The sequence below is a fragment of the Pseudophryne corroboree genome, chromosome 11 (assembly GCF_028390025.1).
Source record: "Pseudophryne corroboree isolate aPseCor3 chromosome 11, aPseCor3.hap2, whole genome shotgun sequence".
Lineage (NCBI taxonomy): Eukaryota > Metazoa > Chordata > Amphibia > Anura > Myobatrachidae > Pseudophryne > Pseudophryne corroboree.
In genome coordinates this window covers 320,468,077-320,493,714 of record NC_086454.1, presented here as the reverse complement: position 1 = coordinate 320,493,714, position 25,638 = coordinate 320,468,077, and the positions used below count along the sequence as shown (strand labels likewise).

Below are 25,638 nucleotides of genomic sequence, written 5' to 3'. Positions count from 1 at the left end.
AACTCGGTCCTCAGGACCCCACACAGTGCATGTTTTGCAGGTTACCCAGCAGGTGCACAGGTGTATATTAATTACTCACTGACACATTTTAAAAGGTCCACAGGTGGAGCTAATTATTTCACTTGCGATTCTGTGAGGAGACCTGCAAAACATGCACCGTGTGGGGTCCTGAGGACCGAGTTTGAGAACCTGTGGACTAGATCACAGGTTCTCAAACTCGGTCCTCAGGACCCCACACAGTGCATGTTTTGCAGGTAACCCAGCAGGTGCACAGGTGTATATTAATTACTTACTGACACAATTTAAAAGGTTCACAGGTGGAGATAATTATTTCACTTGGGATTCTGTGAGGAGACCTGCAAAACATGCACTGTGTGGGGTCTCGAGGATCGAGTTTGAGAACCTGTGGACTAGATCATATCCTTAATTTAAAACCAAGAAAATGTTCCTTAATTTCATCCATAAAACCCATAGGAGCTAGTCATACTACATACAGATATCCCTGAATGTATTCTGTTAAAGGTCTTGATCACAGGGTAGCTAATCTAAACTAGCTAGTAGTCGGATAGCCAATCAGGGATCTCATCTCCAAGATACTTAGCCAATGAGGAGTTAGTGAGCAAGTCGCATTTGGGTCATGTACTGCATGTGTTTCTTTTTGCAATTCCCAATGTCGGAGAGGAATGAGGAGGGAAGAAGCATTAAATGAATTTAAAAAATTTGGTAGCAATTTATTTAATTCAAGAAAATGGGGTCACGGCTTTTCTTTATTTTACAGCTATTGGTCTTACAATGAGGGGGAAAGATTATTCATTTATTTTTTCAAAAGGAGCAATTCGATATTACTGTTTTTGAAAAGGAAACAGTTATTAATAATTGATTGTTAATATTACATTTATTTAAACACAATATACTTAAACTTATTGTTGCAACATAGTATTAAAAGCACATCAAAAACGTATGTAAAAACGAAGAAGGGCATATTTTAGCACTGCATTAAAAAATGATAATATGTTGCAACAATTTTTACCTTATCCAGCTCTCTTAGCACTGTTTACGCCTTTCCTATATTTGACTTCTTTGCCTTAAAAAAACTCCTGGATTGCTATCGCAGTATGTTTTGGGTCATTGCCCATCTGTACTGAGAAACACCATCCAATCACCAAACTTTGCTGAATTTGGCTGAATCTTAGCAGACGATATATCTCTATACACTTCAGAACTTATTTGTATGCTTCTGTCTTCTGTCACATCAATAAACAGTAGTGACCCAGTGCCATTGGAAGCGATGCGTGGCCGTGCCGTCACACTGGTTCACTGTAGTGGGATACTTTGGATTATGAGTCATTCCACGTCTTTCCCATACCTTTTTTCCTTCCCATGGGGGTCATTCCGAGTTGTTCGCTCGCTGCCGATTTGCGCAGCGATCAGGTGAAATAACTGCATTTCTGCGCATGCGTATGCCCCGCAATGCGCACGCACGACGTACGTGTAGAGAGCCCTTTGTGGTTGTGCTCAGGTTCTAGCGAAGTTTTTCTTTGCACTGGCGGCCGCTAGAAGATTGACAGGAAGGGGGCGTTACTGGGTGTCAACTGACCGTTTTCAGGGAGTGTTTGCAAAAACGCAGGCGTGTCCAAAAAAGCGCAGGCGTGGCTGGGCGTTCGCTGGGCGGGTGTATGACGTCAAATCCGGACACGAATAGGCTGAAGTGATCACATGCGCTGATTAGGTTCAGAGCTACTCTGAAACTGCACAACCTGTTTTTGCAGAGCTCGGCTGCACAGGCGTTCGCACTTCTGCTAAGCTAAAATACACTCCCCAGTGGGCGGCGGCATAGCGTTTGCACAGCTGCTAAAACTAGCTAGCGAGCGATCAACTCGGAATGACCCCCATTCTGGGCTGTCTTTTTATTTATTTTTTGCATAGTCTAATCTGTCCTTTCTATTCTTGAGGCTTTTGAATGGTTTGCACCTAGTGGTGAACCCTTTGTATTTGTTCTCATGAAGTCTTTTCTGTAGAGTAGACTTGGAGAATGAAATGCCTATGGGGTCATTCCGAGTTGATCGTAGCTGCACTAAATTTAGCACAGCTACGATCAGGCACGTAGACATGCGGGGGGTCGCCCAGCACAGGGCTAGTCCGCTCCGCATGTCAGTGCCGCCCCCCCCCCCCCCTGCAGAAATGCAAAAGCATTGCACAGCGGCGATGCTTTTGCATCTCAGGAGTTACTCCCGGCCAGCGCAGCTCCTGCAGCTGCCCCGGGTCTCAGCGGCTGCGTGTGACGTCACACAGCGGCCGCGGACCGCCCCCCAACGGTCTGACCACGCCTGCGTTGGCCGGACCGCGCCCTCTCAACGGTGGCTTAACGCTGCCGTCCAGCCCCCTGGGCGCCGACGCATGCGCAGTTCCAACCAGATCGCTGCGCTGCGATAACCCGCAGCGAGCAATCGGGTCGGAATAACCCCCTATATCCTGGATAGTGTTCTTCACTTAGCTGGATGTTGTAGAGGGCTTTTCTGTTACTATGGAAAGGATTCTGCAATCGCTGCCACTATTGTCTTTTGTGGACGTTCAAGCCTATTCACCATTATGTTCTTTATTTCTCAGAATGTACCGAACTTTAGATTTGGCCACTCCTGCTCTCTTTCAGATGGATTTTAATTGTATTTTTGCAGCCTAAGGATAGCCTGTTTCACTTGCATTGAGATCTCCTATGACTGCATGTTGTAGGTTCGCAGCAACAGCTTCCAAATCCCTTGAAAAAAGAGGGGGCTACATATTAAATAGCTGTAATTCCTAAACCATACCTCAGAACATTTCTTCTTTCTAAATCGGGACACACGCGCAGCGAAGCCGTGCGCGCTCCCGAAAAGGGAGCGTGGTCTAAGAAAATGGGGGCGTGGCTTCACTGGAGGACCCGCGATCGCGAGCCACGCCCCCGTTTTCGTCACTGAGGGGGCATGCCCAGCGCTCTGTGAGCCGCTGGCATGCCCCCTCTCCCTCTGACTTCAGTGAATAGACGCTGTGCGCATGCGCACAGCGTCTATTCACCGCTGCTCTGCTAAGCAGGGCAGCGACAGACAGAGCCTCCCAACTGCCCCCCCCCCCCACCGCGGGACACTGCGGCCCGCGGGTGGGACAGCGGGACAGTCCCCAAAAAACGGGACTGTCCCGCGAAAATCGGGACAGTTGGGAGGTATGCCTAAACCCTTTCTCCAATTTGGATGTGAATACCCTCAAATTAAAGCTGAAAGTACTGTATGCACTTTAAAACCATATTATATACCAATAATTTGAATGTTTTTTTCTTTGTAAACATCTAAAATAACCAAAATTCTGTCAGTGTCCACATATATATATAGACCTAACTGTATACAGACATTCATTTTTCATATGAGTACACTTTCATTTCATACTGAGGTGGAGATTTATCAAAACTTGAAGAGAAATAAAGAACCAACCAAACAGCTCCTGTCATTTTTCAAACACAGCCTGTAACATGGCAGTTAGGAGCTGATTGGTTGGTATTTTATCTTACTCCACTTTAACTCTCTCCAAGCTTTGATACACCTCCCCCAGAGACTTTTAATGGCCATTTCTGTTGTAGTATTGGCGTATGTGCTCTCCTCAGTTATACATGTGATGAGGCGATGCAGCTGAAGAGCTGGGCCAGTGTGACAGCCACCCAACAGCTGCCCCGCGTGTGCTGGTGACAGTAATGATGGGGAGAGCTGAGGGCCTGACACAGAGACATAGCAGCTGCTTGTACGGAGTGTTTTCCTCTAACCCAGAGGTTCTCAAAGGTAGTCCTCAAGGCACCACAACGGTCCAGGTTTTAAGTATATCCACAGGTGACTTAATTAGCACCTCAGTCAATTTGGTTTGACCATCTGAGCCATGGATATACCTAAAACCAGACTGTTGGGGTGCCTTGAGGACCACGTTTGAGAACCTCAGCCATAACCCCTTATCAGCACAGCATAGAACTGGGGAGAGGGTGCCCGTCAACCCAAAACAAAGCTGCCAAGGACTTTGCAGGGGCAGTGTGTTAATGTAACCGCTGTGCCTGTAAAGATTTTTGCTGCATACCACTGTAAAGTAAGTGGACGAAAATATTTGAGCCATTATCGTGATTATTGCTAAATAGACCCCATAAAACTTAAATAAGACACAGCAAAATGGAATACTTTTGTTCCAAAGGACCATACGGACCAGGGCTTGCTGTGATCGTGACCAGAGTATTTGAAGACTTGTTTTAATGGAAGTGACAGGGTTGGTGACTGGAGGTAGGACTGCCGTCAGCGTAGGTTTCAATCCAGGATCAGAACAATATTTTCTTTAGTGGTAGCGCAGCTGTAAGGACTCTCTCTAAAAATATCTGTTTTTCTGGACAACTGTATAATAAAAGTCTTCCTTTTGTGCATTTGAAATACAATTATCACATATTCTTACTCCAATCTGTAGATTCAGAAGTTATTATTTATTGAAAATTAGAATTTAAAAGGCAAAAAAGTCCATTGTAAACATGACATGATCAGAACTGGGCCCCTCATTCCGAGTTGTTCGCTCGCTAGCTGCTTTTAGCAGCATTGCACACGCTAAGCCGCCGCCTACTGGGAGTGAATCTTAGCTTTGCAGAATTGCGAACGAAAGATTAGCAGAATTGCGAATAGAAATTTCTTAGCAGTTTCTGAGTAGCTCGAGACTTACTCTGCCACTGCGATCAGTTCAGTCAGTTTCGTTCCTGGTTTGACGTCACAAACACACCCAGCGTTCGCCCAGACACTCCCCCGTTTCTTCAGCCACTCCCGCGTTTTTCCCAGAAACGGCAGCGTTTTTTCACACACCCCCATAAAACGGCCAGTTTCCGCCCAGAAACACCCACTTCCTGTCAATCACACTCCGATCACCAGAACGAAGAAATTTCTTCGTTAAGCCGTGAGTAAAATACCAAACTTTTTTGAAGGTTGTTGCAGGGATATCCCTAGAGAGGGGGGCCTGTGACGCACAGCAGACAAACCAAGGATTATAACAATGACTGAAAGACCAGGCATGTATGGAAGGTACTCCCCGAGTACACCCTACAGACACCTCCACTCACTATAGTTCTGATTTCTTTTACCCTCTCATTTATCCCTTAGACACCTACCTGCTGTACTGACAACACCTAAACCTGTGCAGCCCTGTGACTCCCAATTAATCAATAAACCCTATTCCAACTCACACTGTTGCATTGTCATTATTACCAAACATAACAAGTTCACAAGCACACTCTACAGCTTGTCACCCACAGACACCAAGTGCGGTGCTTTAACAACTATCAGTATATGTAACCCTTAATAGGAGACCTGACATCTCCAGTTTAAAGCAGCTCCCATCCCCATCGTCATACCACCCTTAAGTGCAGGACCACCCTCCCATTCTACCACAAAATAAAAAACGTGGCAGCCTACACTGTGCAGGAGACAAGTCACAATAATAGCAGGCCTCTACTGTCATCTCTTGGTCCATCTGCTATTGGAGCCATAGGCTTTGTATGGAAGTGAATAGTTTATCTCTGGTCTATTAATCCAGTGGTTCTGTGTCTCTCTGAGACGCTCCTGTTGCTCCTGTTGGGATAATAACTGCTGCACTTTGTCTTGATCGTTGAAGAGATTTCTCCCATATTCCTGCAGCAGCCACATTCTGTACTGTAGAAGGAAGGAAGCAAAGCTCTACTCAGACAACGTCACTCTTAAGACATTTATTAAGAATAACAGCAGGATGACCAGAGATTTGTGCACAACTGACTATACAGACCCCCAAACCACCTGTATGATTCCACAGAGCATGTTATGCCGACACAGCACACTGAACTGCAAAACATGCATGGATGCAGTACATGCAATATATTCATATTAGCGCAAATGCAAATAATTGTCCAGCATATAACGCCCATGACGCACGGTCATTCTGGTTTGCGGAAGTGCCACCATAACAAAACCCTGCACAATCGTTTGTGGGGTTTCAGTCTGGTTGGAAATTAGCTCATTACCATGTTAGGACCATTAGCAAATGATTGATTAGAACACAGGTTCTCAAACTCGGTCCTCAGGACCCCACACGGTCCATGTTTCGCAGGTCATCTGTAGATTTTTAAAATGTGACAGTTGGTGATACACAGTGCAGCTGCTGGGTGACATGGAAAACATGAACCGTGTGGGGTCCTGGGGACCGAGTTTGAGAACCACTGGATTACACATTGCAGGAATACACCTTTTGCTTTGTTTTTTTTGCATGTTTACCCAGTGGTGGATGCATCCTTTAATGATCAGTACAGTGCATAGAAGATATTATCATCTGCCTTTACAGCATGTTTCCTCAATAACATAGGGTCGAGGTTACCAAAAGGTAAGAAAGGGGCAGACTATTGGGCCAAGTGGTTCTTATCTGCCATCAAATTCTATGTTTCTATGTAATGTGTATAAATGTTTCATGATGGGGACGAGTCTGCATGAAGAGAAATGGAACCCATAGGCTGCAGTGGCCTATCACCATCTTCAGATGGCGTTACCTGACGGCCAAACCTCACATTCCAGAGCTTGGCAAATCTGGCAGCACCGCATCCCCCATAGAAAGCTATAGGGGCTGTGGGTGCCGTCCAAAATGGATGGACAGCATCAGATATGGAGATATCTGCTGCAGTCCCCCCCCCCCCCCCCCCCATCTTACATTTGGATGATACTTGATATTTTTGGGTATCCCCCATAAACGTTTTTTTTTTTTTAGGGGGTATGATGGAAATATTGAATGATAAGTAAGCCCCTTAAGCTATGGGAATTAGAAAAGAGGATTTTAATTACCTACCGGTAAATCCTTTTCTCGTAGTCCATAAGGGATACTGGGAACACTGAATTACGATGGGGTATAGATGGGGTCCAAAGGAGCCGGTTCACTTTAAATTTCTTCATCAGGGTGTGTTGGCTCCTCCCCTCTATGCCATCCCTCACAGCTCAGTCTAGGAAAACTGCCTGAAGGAGAAGACATACTTGAGAGGAGGCAACATAACAAGACACGAGTGGTGAGAGTAACGAACCAGCACTCAGCAACAACAAAAACTAGCAACCGCTAATGAAACCAGAAAACAGCAACAGCTGAAATTAACAACTTCACACAAGAACAAGAACTTGCAGGAAGGTGGAGCACAGAGGTGGGTGCCCAGTATCCCTTATGGACTATGATAAAAAGGATTTACCATTAGGTAATTAAAATCCTCTATTCTCTATCATCCATAAGGGATACTAGGAACACTGAATTACGATGGGGATGTCCCAAAGCTAGCAGAACGGGTGGGAACGTGATGAGACGTCTGCAACACCGTATGTCCAAACTGGACATCCTCCGTGGCCAGGGTATCAAACCTGTAGAACTTGACAAACGTGTTTGTCCCCGACCAGGTAGCGGTCCGGCATAGTTGCAAAGCTGAGACACCACAGGCAGCCGCCCAGGAAGAACCCACAGACCTGGTAGAGTGGGCCTTGACAGACCTAGGAACAGGCAAGGCCGCCGAAGCATATGCCTGTTGAATAGTAAACCGAATCCAACGGGTGATGGATTGCTTGGAAACAGGAAGACCTTTCTTGCGAGTGTCATAGAGGACAAACAAGTCCTCTTGACATAAATCCTCAGGGCTCGCACCACATCCAAAGACTCAGGAAGAGAGGCAGTGGCCGAAGCCGCTGGAACCACAATAGGCTGATTCAGGTGGAACGCAGAAACCACCTTCGGCAGAAACTGTTGACGAGTCCTAAGCTCTGCCCTGTCTGCATGAAAGACCAGGTAGGGACTCCTACAGCACAAAGCACCCAGCTCTGAAACCCGCCTAGCAGAAGCCTAGGCTGAGAGCATCACCGTCTTCCACGTGAGGAATTTCTCTTACACGGACACCAAAAGGTCAAACCAAGAGGACTGTAGGAATGTCAAAACCACATTGAGATTCCAAGGAGCCATGGGTGGCACAAAGGGAGGTTGAATATGCAGGACACCCTGCAGGAACATCTGTACCTCAGGCAGAGCATCCAATTTCTTCCGGAAGAAGCAGGACAAGCCCGAGATCTGAACCTTGATGGAGCTCAACCGTAGGCCCATATCCATGCCAGCTTGTAGGAAACGCAAGAACCGCCCCAGATTGATTTCCGCAGCTGGACATCCTTGGCCCTCACACCAGGAGACGTATCATTTCCAGATATGGTGGTAATGCTTTGACGTCACAGGCTTCCTGGCCTGAACCATGGTGGTAATGACCTTGTCCGGAATACCCTTCTCAGCTAGAATGTTCCGTTCAACCGCCATGCCGTTAAACGAAGCTGTTGTAAGTTCGGGTAGATGAATGGCTCTTGCTGAAGAAGATCCTCCTGTAGTGGGAGGGCCCAGGGTTCTTCTCCTGCCATGGCCAGAAGATCCGCGTACCAGACTCTTCAAGGCCAGTCGGGGGCAATGAGAATTGCCTATACCCCCTCTCTTCGGATTCTTTTTAGGATCTGGGGGAGTAAGTGAATCAGAAGAAACAGGTACACTAGCTGATAATCCCACAGTGCTGTCAGCGAATCCACTGATGCTGCTAGAGGGTCTCTCGTCCTGGAACAATAGCACGGAAGCAAGTTGTTGAGCCGAGGGGCCATCAAATCGATCTGTGGACGTCCCCACAGATCTGTTATCATCCGGAACACCTGTGGATACAGGCTCCACCTCTCCTGGGTGGAGGTCGTGGCGGCTTAGGAAGTCCACCTCCCAGTTATCCACTCCTGAAATGAAAAATGGCTGACACCGCCCTTGCATTCCTTTCAACCCAAAGGAGAATCTTGGATACTTTCCTCATGCAGTCCCTGCTCTTTGTTCCTCCCTGTCGATTGATGTATGATACCGCCGTGGCATTGTCCGACTGAACCTGAATGGCTTGACCTTGGAGCAGATGAGCTCCCTGCAGCAGGCATTGTATATCGCTCTGAGTTCCAGTATGTTTATTGGAAGGCAGGCCTCGAGTTCCGACCACCTGCCCTGGAACTGTGTTCCTTGGGTAACAGCACCCCAGCCCCAAAGGCTGGCGTCCGTGGTCACGAGAATCCAATCCTGGATCCCGAAGCTCCTCCCAACCAAGTGGCTGGCGGCCTGTAACCACCACAGAAGAGATATCCTGGCCTATGGTCAGTACCGGATCTTGCCACGGGCAAGCAGTACTTTTGCCCGGGGCGCCGCCTTCCGGAGGGCGCCGGCGCCCTCCGGAGGGCGCCGCACCATGGCAAGATCCGCCACTGTGCCCTCTGCAGTGCCCCCCGCTGTGCCCGCCGCTGGTCCCCCGCTTTGAAGGGAACCAGACGCTAAGCGTCTAGTTTCCCTTCATGGAGAGGACTGTGCTGTGCGGTGCGCGATGATGTCATCGCGCACCGCACAGCAAAGGTACTCTCCATGAAGGGAAACTAGATGAAGCGTCTAGTTTCCCTTCATGGAGAGGACCTTTGCTGTGCGGTGCGCGATGATGTCATCGCGCACAGCACAGTGGCAGAGACACTAGGGGTCATAATTGACCTCTAGTGTCTATGCTGTGCTATGGGAGAGACGTAATGACGTCTCTCCCATAGATCCGAGGACAGACACAACCATCCGAGTCCAGGAGAAGAGCGGCGCCGGCGGAGGAGGAGGTCTGGAATCAGGAGTGGGGATTGTAAGTATACTTTTATTTATTATTATTTATTTTTTCAGCTGCGCTACAGGGGGCACAAATGGGGGCGTAACGGACCACGCCCCCATATGAAGCCACGCCCCCATTTTTGCCCGGGGCGCCACAAGGGCAAGATCCGGCCCTGCCTATGGTGACAGACGAATATACTTGGTGCATCTGCAGATGCGAACCCGACCACTTCTTCAGGAGGTCCAGTTGGAAGGTCCTTGCATGAAACCTGACAAACGTAATGGCCTCGAAGGAGGCCACCATCTTGCCCAACAGACGGGTGCAAAGATGTACCGAGACCTTGCGTGGTTGTAGAACCGCTTGAACCAACTCCTGAATAGCCTCCGCCTTGTCTGCAGGGAGGAAAACCTTTTGAGCCACCGTGTCCAGGATCATTCCAAGGAACTGGAGGTGTTGGGTTGGCTCCAGGTGGGATTTCTGAAAGTTCAGAATCCAACCGTGACGTGACAACAGGGATGTCGTGCGCAGATGCTGTCCAACAGGATTTCCTTTGACCTTGCTTTTATAAGCAGATCGCCCAGGTAGGGGACAATGTTCACCCCTTGAATCCTGAGTTGTAACATCATCTCCGCCATTACCTTGGTGAAAACCCTTGGGGCTGTGGATAAGCCGAAGGGTGGTGCCTGGAACTGGTAGTGTTCCTCCATCAGAGCAAACCTGAGGAACATCTGATGAGGCGGCCATATTGGGACATGGAGGTAGGCGTCCTAATGTCCAGAGAGACCAAGAATTCTCCTTCCTCCAGACCTGAGATCATCGCCCTCAGAGATTACATTTTGAACCGGAAAACCCCCAGATATGGGTTTAACGATTTGAGGTTCAAAATGGGTCTCACTGAACCATCTGGCTTTGGTACCACAAAAAGGCTGGAATAATATCCTTCGCCCCGTTGCTGAAGTGGTACAGGGACAATTACCTGTGTCTGGACTAACTTTTGAATGGCCTCCCGTGGGGTGAGGCACATGGTTTTTTAAGCCGGTAAACCCGATTTGAAAAACCTTTGTGGTGGAGGACTGTCGAACTCCAGTTTATAGCCCTGGGAGATCAGGTATTTTACCCAGGCATCCTGGCAGGAGCTGTTCCAAATGGGGCTGAAGAATCTCAGACGAGCTCCTACCCTGAGATCCCCCTGGAGCAGAGGGACACCATCATGCTGAGAGCTTTGAGGAGCCAGAGCCGACGCTCTGGTCCTGAGATCCTGAGGTAGCTGGCTTGCAAGACTTACCTCTGGAACCACGTGCCGCATTTGAGGCACCTCTGGCTTTTCCCTTAAAGCGCGCTGTCCGAAAGGACTGCAGAGAAGGTCCAGTGTAAGAGCGCCTAGGTGGCGGAGCAGCAGAGGGGAGGAACGTGGATTTTCCAGTGGTCGCCTTCGAAATCCAGGTATCCAATTAACCTCTGAACAGCCATTCACCTGTGAAGGGTAAGGCTTACACACTCTTCTTAGACTCAGTGTCCGCTACCTACTAGCGTAACCACAACGCTCTGCGTGCAGATACCACCATGGTAGAGGTACTTGCATTGATAACACCGACTCCTTTGATAGTATCACAGAGGAAGCGGGCAGACTCCTGAATATGCTGAACCAACAGTACTAAGTCGGCCAGGGATTTATCCCCTGCTAGGCCCTCCTGAATGTTACCAGCCCAAGTGTGTATGGCGTGCGTCACCCAACATCCTGCAATAACAGACCTTTGGGATGCCCCCGCTGCAACATAAATAGATTTTAAAATTGCTTCTATTTTCCAATCTGCAGGTTCCTTTAAGGCCATAGTCCCTGGAACCGGCAGAACTAGCATTTTAGACAGGCGTGACACAGATGCGACCACCGCTGGGGGAGTTTCCCATACCTTACGCCCCTCCTGGTCAAATGGGAAGGTGACTAACCACCTTTTGGACACTTGGAATTTTTTATCAGGAGAGGCCCATGGCTCCCTGAAAAGGTCATCCAGTTCATTTGAGTCAGAAAATGTGACCTGTACCTTTTTCTGTGCACATCAGATTCATCACTAGGAATATTTAAAACATCTCTTATTGTAATAATAAGTCTACATCCTGTGCAGCAGAGGAATCATCTAACTCAGCATTTGATTCCAGCTCCTCCCCCTCTTCCACCTCCGGTACCTCCTCCTCGGATTCCGAGAGGATATCAGGTAACCCCATTTTTTTGGGTAAAGGATTATAGGGGGTCATTCTGACCCGTTCGCTCGCTGCATTTTAACGCAGCAGAGCGAACGGTCCCTACTGCGCATGCGCCGGCGCCGTAGTGCGCCGGCACATGATAGACGGCCGAAGGCCGTAGCAGGGATGCGATCACCTCTGCCTGACTGACAGGCAGAGGCGATTGCTGGGCGAGAAGGGGCGGAACGGCGGCGTTTGGCCACCGTTTCGTGGGTTTGGTCCGGCCAACGCAGGCGTGGCCAGACCGAACGGGGGGCGGGCCGCAGCGGCTGCGTGACGTCACACGCAGCCGCTGCGGGCTGGGGAGCGATGAGTAGCTCCCGGCCAGCACGCTAAAGCTGCGCTGGCTGGGAGCTACTCTTGAAGTGCAAAGGCATCGCCGCACTTCTGCGAGGGGGGACCGGACTGACATGCGGGGCGGGCTAGCCCTGTGCTGGGCGTCCCCCCGCATGTCAGGGAAGAAGATCGTAGCTGTGCTAAATTTAGCACAGCTACGATCAACTCGGTATGACCCCCATAGAGAGGAGAAACACGTCTGCTATCTGCACTGTCCTTTGTCAGAGCAGCCATAGACTGTTGCAACTGCTGCCTTTCTTGCCTTGCAGTAGTTAACTCATTAGACATGTCAGCCATCTTAGGTTTAATTGAACTGAGCCAAGAAGGCTCTTGCAATTCACCACCAGAAGCCCCACTAGTTTGTGAGGCTGACTGCATTGTTCACACTTGAGGGAATATGCAAGAGCGGGGGAAAACCTGGTGTGACAAACAGCACACACAATTTTTTTCGCCATGCTGACAGAGGACATTTACAGACACACACATACACAGAGACACAGGGTACAAGCAAGCCTGCCCAGCCCAGTATGTGTGGAGATACACAGAGATGAGGAACCAGCACACAGCCTGATACTAACAATTGGGCTGCTAAGAGAAGGCAATTTAGTGTACAGTGCGTGAGGAGCCGAATACAAGGGTCCCACAGCTGTCTCTCCCCCTTAACTACACCCCTGTACCAGTGTCTGAACGTGGAGTATCCTTTGGAGGAGCTGGCAGTCCTGCAGCAGCGCTGTGAGCGCAGGAAATGGCGCCAGGAAGCCGCTGGTCCCACTCTGATGAAGCTCCGCCCCCTGCAGTGGTGCCAGAGCTAAGCTGTTATTTATACTGGCAAAGTCCCCAAATAGTGTAAAAATGAAAGTACTAGTACCCCATTCCACTACCACTGGCAGGTCTGCGCAGGGGGGTCTATGGGATCACCCCAAGGGGAGTCCATATGCCCGCCCCGCGATCACGCCACACAATGAACCGGGGCCCTCGCAAGCGAGGTCCTCGGTTATCACTCACCACTCTGATGACCTTCAGGCTCTGTATTGGGGGGTGCGGCGTGCTGCGGGTGTGTGCGCGAGAGCGCAGTGCCTGCGGTACATGAAGCCCCAGGACCGTTGTCCTGTCAGCGGGATCCGACTCAGCACCTCTAGGAGGCCGGTGTCGCCCCTCCCCCCCCCCCCAGTGTCCCTCGGTGCAGGTAAACTGTTGCCTAACAGCTTACATGAAAACAACAAACAGAAATTAAGCTGAAGAAAACTCTCTAGAGCTCCACAGTGTGCATCCTCTCCTGAGGGCACATTTTTCTAAACTGAGCCGTGAGAGAGGGCATAGAGGGCAGGCAGCGGCATTTTAAGAGAGGAGGAGGAGGCCCGGGTGCAGCCTCCTCCGTTCGGGCCCCCTCCTCTCTGCCGGCAGCGCTGAGAGTCTGAGCACTAGAACGCTCAGACTCTACTGCGCATGCGCAGATCCCCGGGAAAATGGTGCGGCGGCCATTTTCCCTGACATTTCTCTACTGCGCATGCGCAGAACTCCGTGAAAATGGGCGCTGGGCCATTTTCACAGAGTTTTAACACCGCCGTGGACGTCGCCGCGATACTCCGAAGGGGTGAGTATTCGCAAAATGGGTGCAGCGTGTGCGGTGGGAGCCCCCGCTGGACTCAGGGGCCCGTGTGCACTGCACACACTGCACCCATTATAAAAACGCCAGTGAGGGGAGGAGCCAGCACACCCTGTTGAAGAAATTTAAAGTGCACTGACTCCTTTGGACCCCATCTATACCCCATCTTAATTCAGTGTTCCCAGTATCCCTTATGGATGATAGAGAAATTAGTAGCAAATGAATGTGAACAAATGACAGCGTGTCCATGCATTATTGTTGTAAGCTTAAGAATATTTCATTTTAAATATGAAGAACTTGTACTTAACTATATGGGGGCAGGGGGTGTGGGTAACACTTTGGGAAGGGGCACAGTTTTGCTGTTCTAGCTCAAAAGTGCAGAAGAGTGGTGTGTGTGTGTGTGTGTGTGTGTGTGTGTGTGTGTGTGTGTGTGTGTGTGTATAGTGTAAGATGAAGGGAGGAAGAGATAGTGGCAGCTATCAATTAATTACCTTAATTTAATGGTGTCGCTGAACACATGGGAGGAAAGGTGCCCCCCTGCAGAACAGGAGCCAGACGGCAGCCGACTCCGTTGCCTCCCACACTTACGCCTCTGACTGGCAATAGTGCCACCACCCTCTGTCTATACTGTACGTTCACTTTGCCTTTGGTAATTCCAAGTTGATCGCGGCAGGAATTTTGTTAGCAGTTGGGCAAAACCATGTGCACTGCAGGGAGGCAGATATAACGTGCAGAAAGAGATAGATTTGGGTGTGGTGAGTTCAATCTGAAATCTAAATTGCAGTGTAAAAATAAAGCAGCCAGTATTTACCCTGCACAGAAACAAAATAACCCACCCAAATCTAACTCTCTCTGCAGATGTTATATCTTCCCCCCCCCCCCCCCCCCCCTGCAGTGCATCAGGGACGTGCAGTCAGGGGAGGCAGGGGAGGCAGTGCCTCCCCTGTCATTATGATTAAAATAATAGAAAGAAGATACATAAGACACATATTCTGTGTCATATGTATTGTACCCTCTTTATATTAATTTAATCATTTTAGCCCATCTAATACGTTTGGGAGGCACTGACAGCTAGTGCCTCCCGTAGCTAGTGATAACGGGACAAGGCGGGAGCGGGGCCATGCGCTGGGCTGGAAAAGCCCATTACAAAAAGTCTAGAATGCGGCACTTATACAAGTGCCTCGCTGGCAGGGAAAGCACGCCCCTGCTAGCGAGGCACCTGTGATTGGACAGCGGATCCAGTGCTGGATCCGCTGGTCCAATCACATAGACGCGGCCGGGAGAAGCGGCGCCGGGACCATTCATACTGCTCCAGCTGCGGCGGCGCCGGGATGCTCAGGAGTCCATGCGGGGCTGACTTCATTAAGAGCAGCTCCCCCTCCCTGCCTCCTTACTCACAGTGTCCGTGCTGTTGCTGCCGCTGCTGGTCCGGCGCCTGTCACACACAGGCAGAGCCTGAAGGCAGTGAGTGCAGCAGCAGCGGTACAGGGAGGAGGGGGAGAGCGGAACGGAATATCTTCCTACTGTAATCTAGGTAAAGTGTTTTCCGTGTCCCCCCCTCCCCCTACAAGCTAATGTGTGTGTTCCATGTCCCCCCCTCCCCCTACTAGCTAATGTGTGTGTGCCATGTCCCCTCTCCCCCTACTAGCTAATGTGTGTGTTCCATGTCCCCCCCTCCCCCTACTAGCTAATGTGTGTGTGCCATGTCCCCTCTCCCCCTACTAGCTAATGTGTGTGTTCCATGTCCCCCCCTCCCCCTACTAGCTAATGTGTGTGTGGCATGTGTCCCCCCCCCTCCCCCTACTAGCTAATGTGTGTGTGCCATGTCCCCCCTCCCCCTACTAGCTAATGTGTGTGTGCCATGTCCCCCCTCCCCCTACTAGCTAATGTGTGTGTTCCATGTCCCCCCCTCCCCCTACTAGCTAATGTGTGTGTGCCATGTCTCCCCTCCCCCTACTAGCTAATGTGTGTGTTCCATGTCCCCCCCTCCCCCTACTAGCTAATGTGTGTGTGGCATGTCCCCCCCCCCTCCCCCTACTAGCTAATGTGTGTGTGGCATGTCCCCCCCTCCCCCTACTAGCTAATGTGTGTGTGCCATGTCCCCCCTCCCCCTACTAGCTAATGTGTGTGTTCCATGTCCCCCCTCCCCCTACTAGCTAATGTGTGTGTTCCATGTCCCCCCCTACTAGCTAATGTGTGTGTGCCATGTACCCCCCTCCCCCTACTAGCTAAAGAGTGTTCCATGTCCACCGCTGGCCCAAACGCTGGCTAATGTGCACGGCGACAGCGGCGGGAAGCCACAGACCCAGCGTGAATTGAGCGGCGCCCGGTGCTCTCCTCCTCCGCCCTCTCTCAGACAGAAGCCCCTGCTTGACGGCCGGCGGCTGTGTAGAGAGCACAGCCGTTCACCGCCGCTAGCCGCCCACCGCCGCCAGCCACTCACCGCCACCAGCCGCAACAAATGAGTCAGGTAATGTTCACCTGCTGTCACCCTCTTTCCCTGTCGTTTCTGTCCCTGTCCCTACTGTCACACTTTCTCTCCCTGTCGTCAATCTCTCTCCCTGCTGTCACTATTGTCACTCTCTCTCTCTCCCTGCTGTCACTGTCGTCTCTCTCCCTGCTGTCACTATCGTCACTCTCTCTCTCCCTGCTGTCACTCTCTCTCCCTGCTGTCACTGTCGTCACTCTCTCTCCCTGCTGTCACTATCGTCACTCTCTCTCCCTGCTGTCACTCTCTCTACCTGCTGTCACTGTCGTCACTCTCTCTCCCTGTCGTCACTCTGGCTCTCCCTGCTATCACAATTTCAGCTCATTCAATGTGCTACAATGTGAATTTTGGCTCATTCAGTGTGCTACAATGTGAATTTTGGCACATTCAGTGTGCTACAATGTGAATTTCGGCTCATTCAGTGTGCTACAATGTGACTTTCGGCTCATTCAGTGTGCTACAATGTGAATTTCGGCTCATTCAGTGTGCTATAATGTGAATGTCGGCTCATTCAGTGTGCTACAGTGTGAATTTGGGCTCATTCAGTGTGCTACAATGTGAATTTGGGCTCATTCAGTGTGCTACAATGTGAATTTTGGCTCATTCAGTGTGCTACAATGTGAATTTCGGCTCATTCAGTGTGCTACAATGTGACTTTCGGCTCATTCAGTGTGCTACAATGTGAATTTCGGCTCATTCAGTGTGCTACAATGTGAATTTCGGCTCATTCAGTGTGCTACAATGTGAATGTCGGCTCATTCAGTGTGCTACAATGTGAATTTCGGCTCATTCAGTGTGCTACAGTGTGAATGTCGGCTCATTCAGTGTGCTACAATGTGACTTTCGGCTCATTCAGTGTGCTACAATGTGACTTTCGGCTCATTCAGTGTGCTACAGTGTGAATGTCGGCTCATTCAGTGTGTTACAATGTGAATTTCGGCTCATTCAGTGTGCTATAATGTGAATGTCGGCTCATTCAGTGTGCTACAGTGTGAATTTGGGCTCATTCAGTGTGCTACAATGTGAATTTTGGCTCATTCAGTGTGCTACAATGTGAATTTTGGCTCATTCAGTGTGCTACAATGTGAATTTTGGCTCATTTAGTGTGCTACAATGTGAATTTCGGCTCATTCAGTGTGCTACAATGTGACTTTCGGCTCATTCAGTGTGCTACAATGTGAATTTCGGCTCATTCAGTGTGCTATAATGTGAATTTCGGCTCATTCAGTGTGCTACAATGTGAATTTCGGCTCATTCAGTGTGCTACAATGTGACTTTCGGCTCATTCAGTGTGCTACAATGTGAATTTCGGCTCATTCAGTGTGCTATAATGTGAATTTCGGCTCATTCAGTGTGCTACAATGTGAATTTTGGCTCATTTAGTGTGCTACAATGTGAATTTCGGCTCATTCAGTGTGCTACAATGTGAATGTCGGCTCATTCAGTGTGCTACAATGTGAATTTCGGCTCATTCAGTGTGCTACAGTGTGAATGTCGGCTCATTCAGTGTGCTACAATGTGACTTTCGGCTCATTCAGTGTGCTACAATGTGACTTTCGGCTCATTCAGTGTGCTACAGTGTGAATGTCGGCTCATTCAGTGTGTTACAATGTGAATTTCGGCTCATTCAGTGTGCTATAATGTGAATGTCGGCTCATTCAGTGTGCTACAGTGTGAATTTGGGCTCATTCAGTGTGCTACAATGTGAATTTCGGCTCATTCAGTGTGCTACAATGTGAATTTTGGCTCATTCAGTGTGCTACAATGTGAATTTTGGCTCATTTAGTGTGCTACAATGTGAATTTCGGCTCATTCAGTGTGCTACAATGTGACTTTCGGCTCATTCAGTGTGCTACAATGTGACTTTCGGCTCATTCAGTGTGCTATAATGTGAATTTCGGCTCATTCAGTGTGCTACAATGTGAATTTCGGCTCATTCAGTGTGCTACAATGTGACTTTCGGCTCATTCAGTGTGCTACAATGTGAATTTCGGCTCATTCAGTGTGCTATAATGTGAATTTCGGCTCATTCAGTGTGCTACAATGTGAATTTTGGCTCATTTAGTGTGCTACAATGTGAATTTCGGCTCATTCAGTGTGCTACAATGTGAATGTCGGCTCATTCAGTGTGCTACAATGTGAATTTCGGCTCATTCAGTGTGCTACAGTGTGAATGTCGGCTCATTCAGTGTGCTACAATGTGACTTTCGGCTCATTCAGTGTGCTACAATGTGACTTTCGGCTCATTCAGTGTGCTACAGTGTGAATGTCGGCTCATTCAGTGTGTTACAATGTGAATTTCGGCTCATTCAGTGTGCTATAATGTGAATGTCGGCTCATTCAGTGTGCTACAGTGTGAATTTGGGCTCATTCAGTGTGCTACAATGTGAATTTCGGCTCGTACCATGTGCTATAATGTGAATTTCGGCTCCTACCGTGTGCTACAAGGTAAAAGGGGCACCAGTACTAGATAGTATAAGGGGTTCTACTACACTGGACACGCCACCTATTGGGTGACCACGCCCCCTTTTCTGGAGCGTGCGCGCCTTCGGCGCGCACATACTTGCATCCTTAACTGTTGCATACCCCCACTTCAAAATTTCCACTTCAAACACTATATATATATATATATATATATATATATATATATATAAAAATAGCAGTGCCTCCCCAGCCAATGACCTCACCGCACGTCACTGCAGTGCATATGGTTTTGCCCAACTGCTAAAAAATTTCCTGCCGCAATAAACTTGGAATTACCCATGTCCGGTTGCATCTGCAGGAAGAAACTGAGGAAGTATGCCACGACATAAACATGGAGGAGATGAAACGAATACTCTATATCAGTGGTTTTCAAACTGTGTGCCGTGGCACCCTGAGATTCCTCAGGACACTTGCAGAGGTGCCTTGGGTTGGTGGTCCAGGAACAATTCAAATTATTTATGGTCAATGTAATAGGGAAAACCAGTGCTGGTAGCTGCCAGTCATAAAATATGTGGACAAACAGAAGCATATCTTGTCCCTCACCACACAACTGAACTGAAGGATGACTTATAAACACACTTTACTTAATTTAATATTTCTGTCTAAATTTCTCAATAAGAATGTGTGTGCGTGTGTGTGTGTGTGTGTGTGTGTGTGTGTGTGTGTGTGTGCGCGCGCGTGTGTGTGTAGATTATGCCATACTAACAAGGTGCTATAGAGTGTATCAGAGGGCTTCCTTTTTGTCTCACTATACAATATGAGGTTTTGTCTCTGGCCCCTTCCTGTCTGATCTGCTCAGCCATTTTGCTGATGTGTTTGGTCAGCCACAGACAAAGCTTTGGTTACTTGGTGTGCTCATTACACGCGATGCCTTGTCCTGCACACAGAGGAAAGAGTAAGACATTGTGGTCTCACAGACACTACAGCTTCCACTGCAAGTACTGTCTGTCGTATGCTGCAGGATCTACGGAATACTTTCACGGATAATTCTCTGACGTCGCACCTCATTAGCTATCCATTTCCATTTTTTCCCCTCAAAAATAAGTGCTCTACCTATTAATATGCAGCATTATTTTTTTTTTTATCACAGCTAATAAGATCAGTTATCTCTAAAATGTACTTCAAATACTACCAGAGCAACAGAGCGGTCCTCAGCTCGAGCAATTAGGGGCGGGATGTAATAAGGTCCCAGTTTTCAGAACGGACAATCTCTCAGCATCTCGCGCATTTGAAAGTGTGAGTTTGTCCCACAACTCGCATAATGTAATAGCCTGCAAATTTTGAAGTTCAAGACTATTACAATGTGCAAGTTTTTGGCTGCTTAAACTCGCACCTTGTAATGTGAATTATTTACAAGGTGCGAGCTGTACAGTAGCATCAGTGAGATCTGTGCATGCTTCTGTGTGCAAAAGTTAACAAATAGTTAAAGATGGACAGGATGCAGATAGGGTTGGTTCTATATCGGAGTGGGAGAAGGGACCTTGTGACGTACCTAGGGAAGGAGACACATCACCAGGGGGAGGAGCTACGGGCGAACAGGGTACCCGGAAAGTACCCTCGCGGGCTCGCTTCGGGCACGGTGGCTCGCTACGCTCCGCTTCGCTCGCCACCTGATTACTAAAGATAATAGTTAGTGGCGTGGATAGTAGAGGAACTATTCCGCTGGCCTAGCTCCTCCCCCTTGCATCGTAACCCCTCCCCCTTACGGAAAAGGTCCCTTAGCCCACTTGATTCTAGCATCTACCATGCAGATAGCGCCTGATTACGGAGGTTACTTTCTCTATGTATCCATCTCATATAATAAGGCGCCATCACCTCAATAGCTCTTATTGTCTCAGATACAATACCTGATCCAGGCCTGCTATATGCTCCGTACTATGAATTCCAGCTCAGTCTTCTACTGCCCAAATAAAGTCCTTTAATTAGTCCTTTCTACAGTAATAATACTCTTTTTAGGCCTACACCTTCCTAACATTCACAGTCTGCATTGTTATTATTATTGTTTATTTATATGGCGCCACAAGGGTTCCACAGTGCTTAACAGAGTAAAAACAAGAAAACAACGACTTACTGTATAAGAGAACAGTGTGGCATCAAGGAACAGACACTGAATTAATCATTAGGGTTGCAGAAATCGAAGGATTAGAAGTGAGCATTTAACAGAAGGTTAGGATGAGAGATGGCTGGGTTTGATGAAGAAGTGGGTTAGTTAGTTAGTTAGTTAGTTATTACCATTATACCCACATCCCTGGGGCATAACCAGAACTTTGTGGTCTCCATAGCAACATTTTGAAGGGAATCCTTCTACCTTCTACAGAGACACCTCTCTGCGTGGCAGTTGTTTATTGTATGCGCCATAGTAGTGCCCTATTTAATATTATGCCCCATAGCAGTGCCCTAGTTCATTTATGAACTACAATGGTGCCCTGGTTAATGTTATGCCACATAGTAGTGCCCTATTTCAGATTATATTACACAGTGCCCCTAGTTCATATTTTAGTATCATCATCTACACGCATGTTCATGTCCCGTGTCGTTGAACTTATATTACTTGCACACCACCCAACATGACCCTCTCCAGGAGGGACACAATGCTCTGCTCCTGGACTTTTCTCTTCATTTATGATTGCCGGCACCTGTGCTGAACAGGTTAATGGACAAGAAAGGTGTTTCAGCACAGGTGAGGGCAATAATAGATTAACAGGGAAGTCCAGGAGCAGAGCATTCTGTCCCTCCTGGAGAGGGTCATGTTGGGAGGTATGCACTTGTCTTTTCACATTCCATATCATTTTGTCCGGTGTGTTTACATAGTTTAGAACACAGGTTCTCAAACTCGGTCCTAGGACCCCACACGGTTCATGTTTTGTAGGACACCTGTAGATTTTTTAAAATGTGACAATTGGTGATACACAGTGCAGCTGCTGGGTGACATGGAAAACGTGAACCGTGAGGGGGCCTGAGGACTGAGTTTGAGAACCACGGGTTTAAAACAACATAATTTTGTGACCAGTATACCAATAAAAAAATCAATTATTTGCCTATTCTGTGGAGAGCTCCAGAACATTATAGGGATATGGAGTTAATACAGGGTCCAGTATGAAGATCAGTCAGTCTACAGTGTGGGTGACATTTGGTTGGCTAGTATGTAATATAGACCCCATATACTTGTTGCTTCTGTAAAATGAGCCTTTTATGTGGTGACTAGTGTATTATACAGAATTCTAATTTCTAGTGACTATTAGATCTGGTCTCTGGTGGCTAGTATACTCTGCCAATCCCTATATCTGGTATGCAAAATAATGTCATTATTTGGTGGCTAACATAATGGGTGGATTCCTTTTCTCTGGTGGCTACTACATTGAGAAGACCCAATGCACTAGTGGCTAATATAATGTGCAGATCTCATTCTTTTGTGGCTAATGTAATGGACCGATTCCCATACTGTGGTGGCATTTATGATGAGCAGACAAGAAAGTCTGGTGGCTGAACAGAAGATCCTTCTAAGGTGGCTAGTGGTTTTATTTCTAGTGTGGAGTGTCACCATAGCAACCACTCTGCAGCCCCTGGTTGTACAGTGGTCTACAAATGACTGCAAGAGTCCATGGTATAATTGGCCCCACACACCGGTGCGGACTACTGGCTCTTAGGAAAGCAACAGATAAGACAGATGGCAGAGCCACGATTGATTGGTTAGCAAACCAAAATGAAAACAAAACAGTTCTATGTTCAGGCCTATGTAGGTGAGGGGCCTGGAGCTACGGTTCCATCTGATTACTTGTTAATGCAACCCTATGCAGTTTATGCTGTCGGCACACCATTGAATACAACATTTGTTAATGCAGTCTTATATAAGGAATGTGTTTAATTTGCCGGCTGTCGGGCTTCCGGTGGTCAGGATACCGAAGCCGGAATCCAGACAGCCGACAATGCCGCCAGCCGGAATCCCTGTGCAACAGGACTATTACCACTCGTGGGTGTGCACGACACCCATAGAGTGGGAATACATCCTGTGGCAAGTGCAGCGAGCCACTGTGCCCGCAGCGAGCCCGCCAGGGGACTCTGCGCTCGCTCTGCTGCTGGCATTCTGGCGGGCGGGATGCCGCTGTTGGTATATTGATGGCCGGCATTCCATCTGCCGGTAAACCATACTGAATCCCTATATAAGCATAGCGTCGGCACATCATTCGATCAGATCACCTGTTAATGCGGTCCGTATAGTGGACAGTGATGGCACAGCATTCAGGCTGGGACAGGCCAATGCTAAATGTCACTTATGTCCTTGTACCTCACTGAGGTAAACACTGCAATAATTCCCTGATATATGAAACATGATGATTTCAGCTTTGCAGTCCTATGTCCCTGCATGACATTTTCATCCCCCCCCCAAAAAAAAACCAAGCTGTCACAAAACATCAGACAGTGATAATGTTGAAATCCTGGTATATCGCAAAGCTTTACAGCAACTTTTTCATCAAGTATCTAAGTATACAGGTTGCAGATGAAGAGCAGCTGCTCCATACTGTTATTATCTTTTATATATACTGTATATATATATATATATATATATATATATATATATATATTTATATATACTGTATATATATATATATATATATATGGCACAACCAAGTGTCTGAAGTGTCGTAAAGGAATATTGTCTGCCCACATAGCTTTTTAATGGGTATTCTCTCAATGAATCTGTGTCAATCAATCCTGGCTCACATCCTCATTCTCTCCCATAAACTGTACGTAGCCCACACGGAAATTCTACATTTGCTGTACATAAGAACAATTATTTTGCTACATATTTATATGTAATTGTCTTAATTCTAATAAGGTTTAGAACATATATAGGGTTACACAGCCCTGCTTGTTGGGCTATGGGGTATATTCAATTGAGGTCGGATCCATTCCGACATGAATTTGTTGGAATGGATCCGACAAGGGCTATTCAATGCCCATCTCAATTTGACTTTAAAAAGTCGAACTGAGATGAGGGATCGGAGAGGGGGGAGTGGGGGGAGAGCCGCGGGCAGATGGGGGACAGCAGCGCTGCAGGCGGATGTGGCACAGCTGCCAGACCTCACGGCAGGGTCCACCGGGCTCCAGTAAGCGGGACCTCTCTTGCTGGAGTCGAACTGAGATGGTCGGAAACGGGGCCAAAATCTGTCGAATTTGGCCCCGTTTCCCTCTAAAGCACGTGAATCGGCAGCTATACCGCCAATTCACGTACTATTTGACAAGTCGAATTCCCTGACTTGTCGAATTAAAATGCTGGGGACTGAATAGGTCGGAAGTGAACCCCTTCCGACCTGAAAAAGTCGAAAACTGAGGTCTTTTCGTCAAGACGGCAGTTTCGACCTTAGTTGCATATACCCCTATAGCTTTTACAGCTGGGGCAGATTACAGGTTTCTATCAGCATGTTCCAAAACGAAACGCACATGAGAGAACTTCAGCGGAATATATCAAGGTTAGAGGTCAGGGATCTATTCCTTTCTATGTAGCACCGAGGTTACCACAAGAGAATGATGTGTCTGGTCGTTAATGTGAAGACCCATGGGTGTAGCTATAGTGAAGGGAGTATCATTGCTATGGGGAATAAAAAGCTTAGAGGGGCCACCTCAGGTCTGACTCAACTGCCCCGAGTACACAAAGTTGTCTACCAGGTTCCCGGAACTGCCCACTAAGCACTGTGTGCTATTATGTGAACTGAGGGCACTGTGTGGCATGTGTACTGGCAGTACTACAATATGGCATAACTATTGGATGATCATTGTGAATGTCTGAGGTATTGATACAATGTGAATTTGTTGAGATATTGGGGGTAATTCTGAGTTGATCGCAGCAGGAACTTTGTTAGCAGTTGGGCAAAACCATGTGCACTGCAGGGGAGGCAGATGTAACGTGTGCAGAGAGAGTTAGATTTGGGTGGGTTATTTTGTTTCTGTGCAGGGTAAATACTGGCTGCTTTATTTTTACACTGCAATTTAGATTTCAGATTGAACACACCCCACCCATATCTAACTCTCTCTGCACATGTTATATCTGCCCCCCCCCCCCCCCCTGCAGTGCTCATGGTTTTGCCCAACTGATAACAAAGTTCCTGCTGCGATCAACTCAGAATTACCCCCATTGTTTATTTTTCAGGTGGAACTATGGGTCGTACACGTGACGTGACTGAGTGATAAAAGGGAGCCATTGTTTTTGACCAAAAGCATGGCCATAACCCGCAGGAGGTCACGTGCATGTCAACAAATTCACATGGTGTCAATACCTCAGACATTCACAATGATCATCCAATAGTTTTAGTATCACCATCTACACGCATGTTCACGTCCTGCGTCGTTGAACTTATACTGCAGAATGCCGAGATGGGGGGGGGGGGGGGGTTTGGAGCGTAACGAAGCCCCTTGCGGGCTCGCCACAGGTTCTATTCCCACATTATGGGAATAGTCCCTTGAGTGTCGATGAAAGCCGACATAATACACCAAATCTAGAATTGCTAACTAATTTATAAAAATAAAATTAGAACATAAGCACTGTAATCCCCCTGTGATATCTGCGGCTCCTATATCTGTGTTTGATATAAGATGTCTTGGAGCTTAGCCATTATTTGGGGAAATCCCTTTGTGGGGATATCCAGAAGGGGTTGTGCAATGCTGGAGAGGGTCATTTAATCACTGTCGCAATCAGATCAGCAGTTTATACTACATGTGATTTAATTCTTGACCGGACTGACAGATCATGAGGGAGCTGGGAGAATTTCTAGATAAAATGTGCAATGTCAGAGAACCTGTGACCCATCGCCCTCTTCC

General features: G+C 48.0%; 1 protein-coding gene across 1 annotated transcript in view; it reads right to left on the bottom strand.

The window, feature by feature from the left end:
* Window positions 1–4,461: 4,461 nt before the first annotated feature.
* The window catches only part of LOC134969617 (dual specificity protein phosphatase 22-A-like), a 110,229-nt gene continuing 89,052 nt past the window's right edge, over window positions 4,462–25,638 (bottom strand). Inside the window, exon 8 of the mRNA XM_063945687.1 lies at window positions 4,462–5,690. Within this exon, the coding sequence (XP_063801757.1) occupies window positions 5,496–5,690 (195 nt within the window). The 3' untranslated portion in view covers window positions 4,462–5,495. The remainder of the gene's footprint in view (window positions 5,691–25,638) is intronic.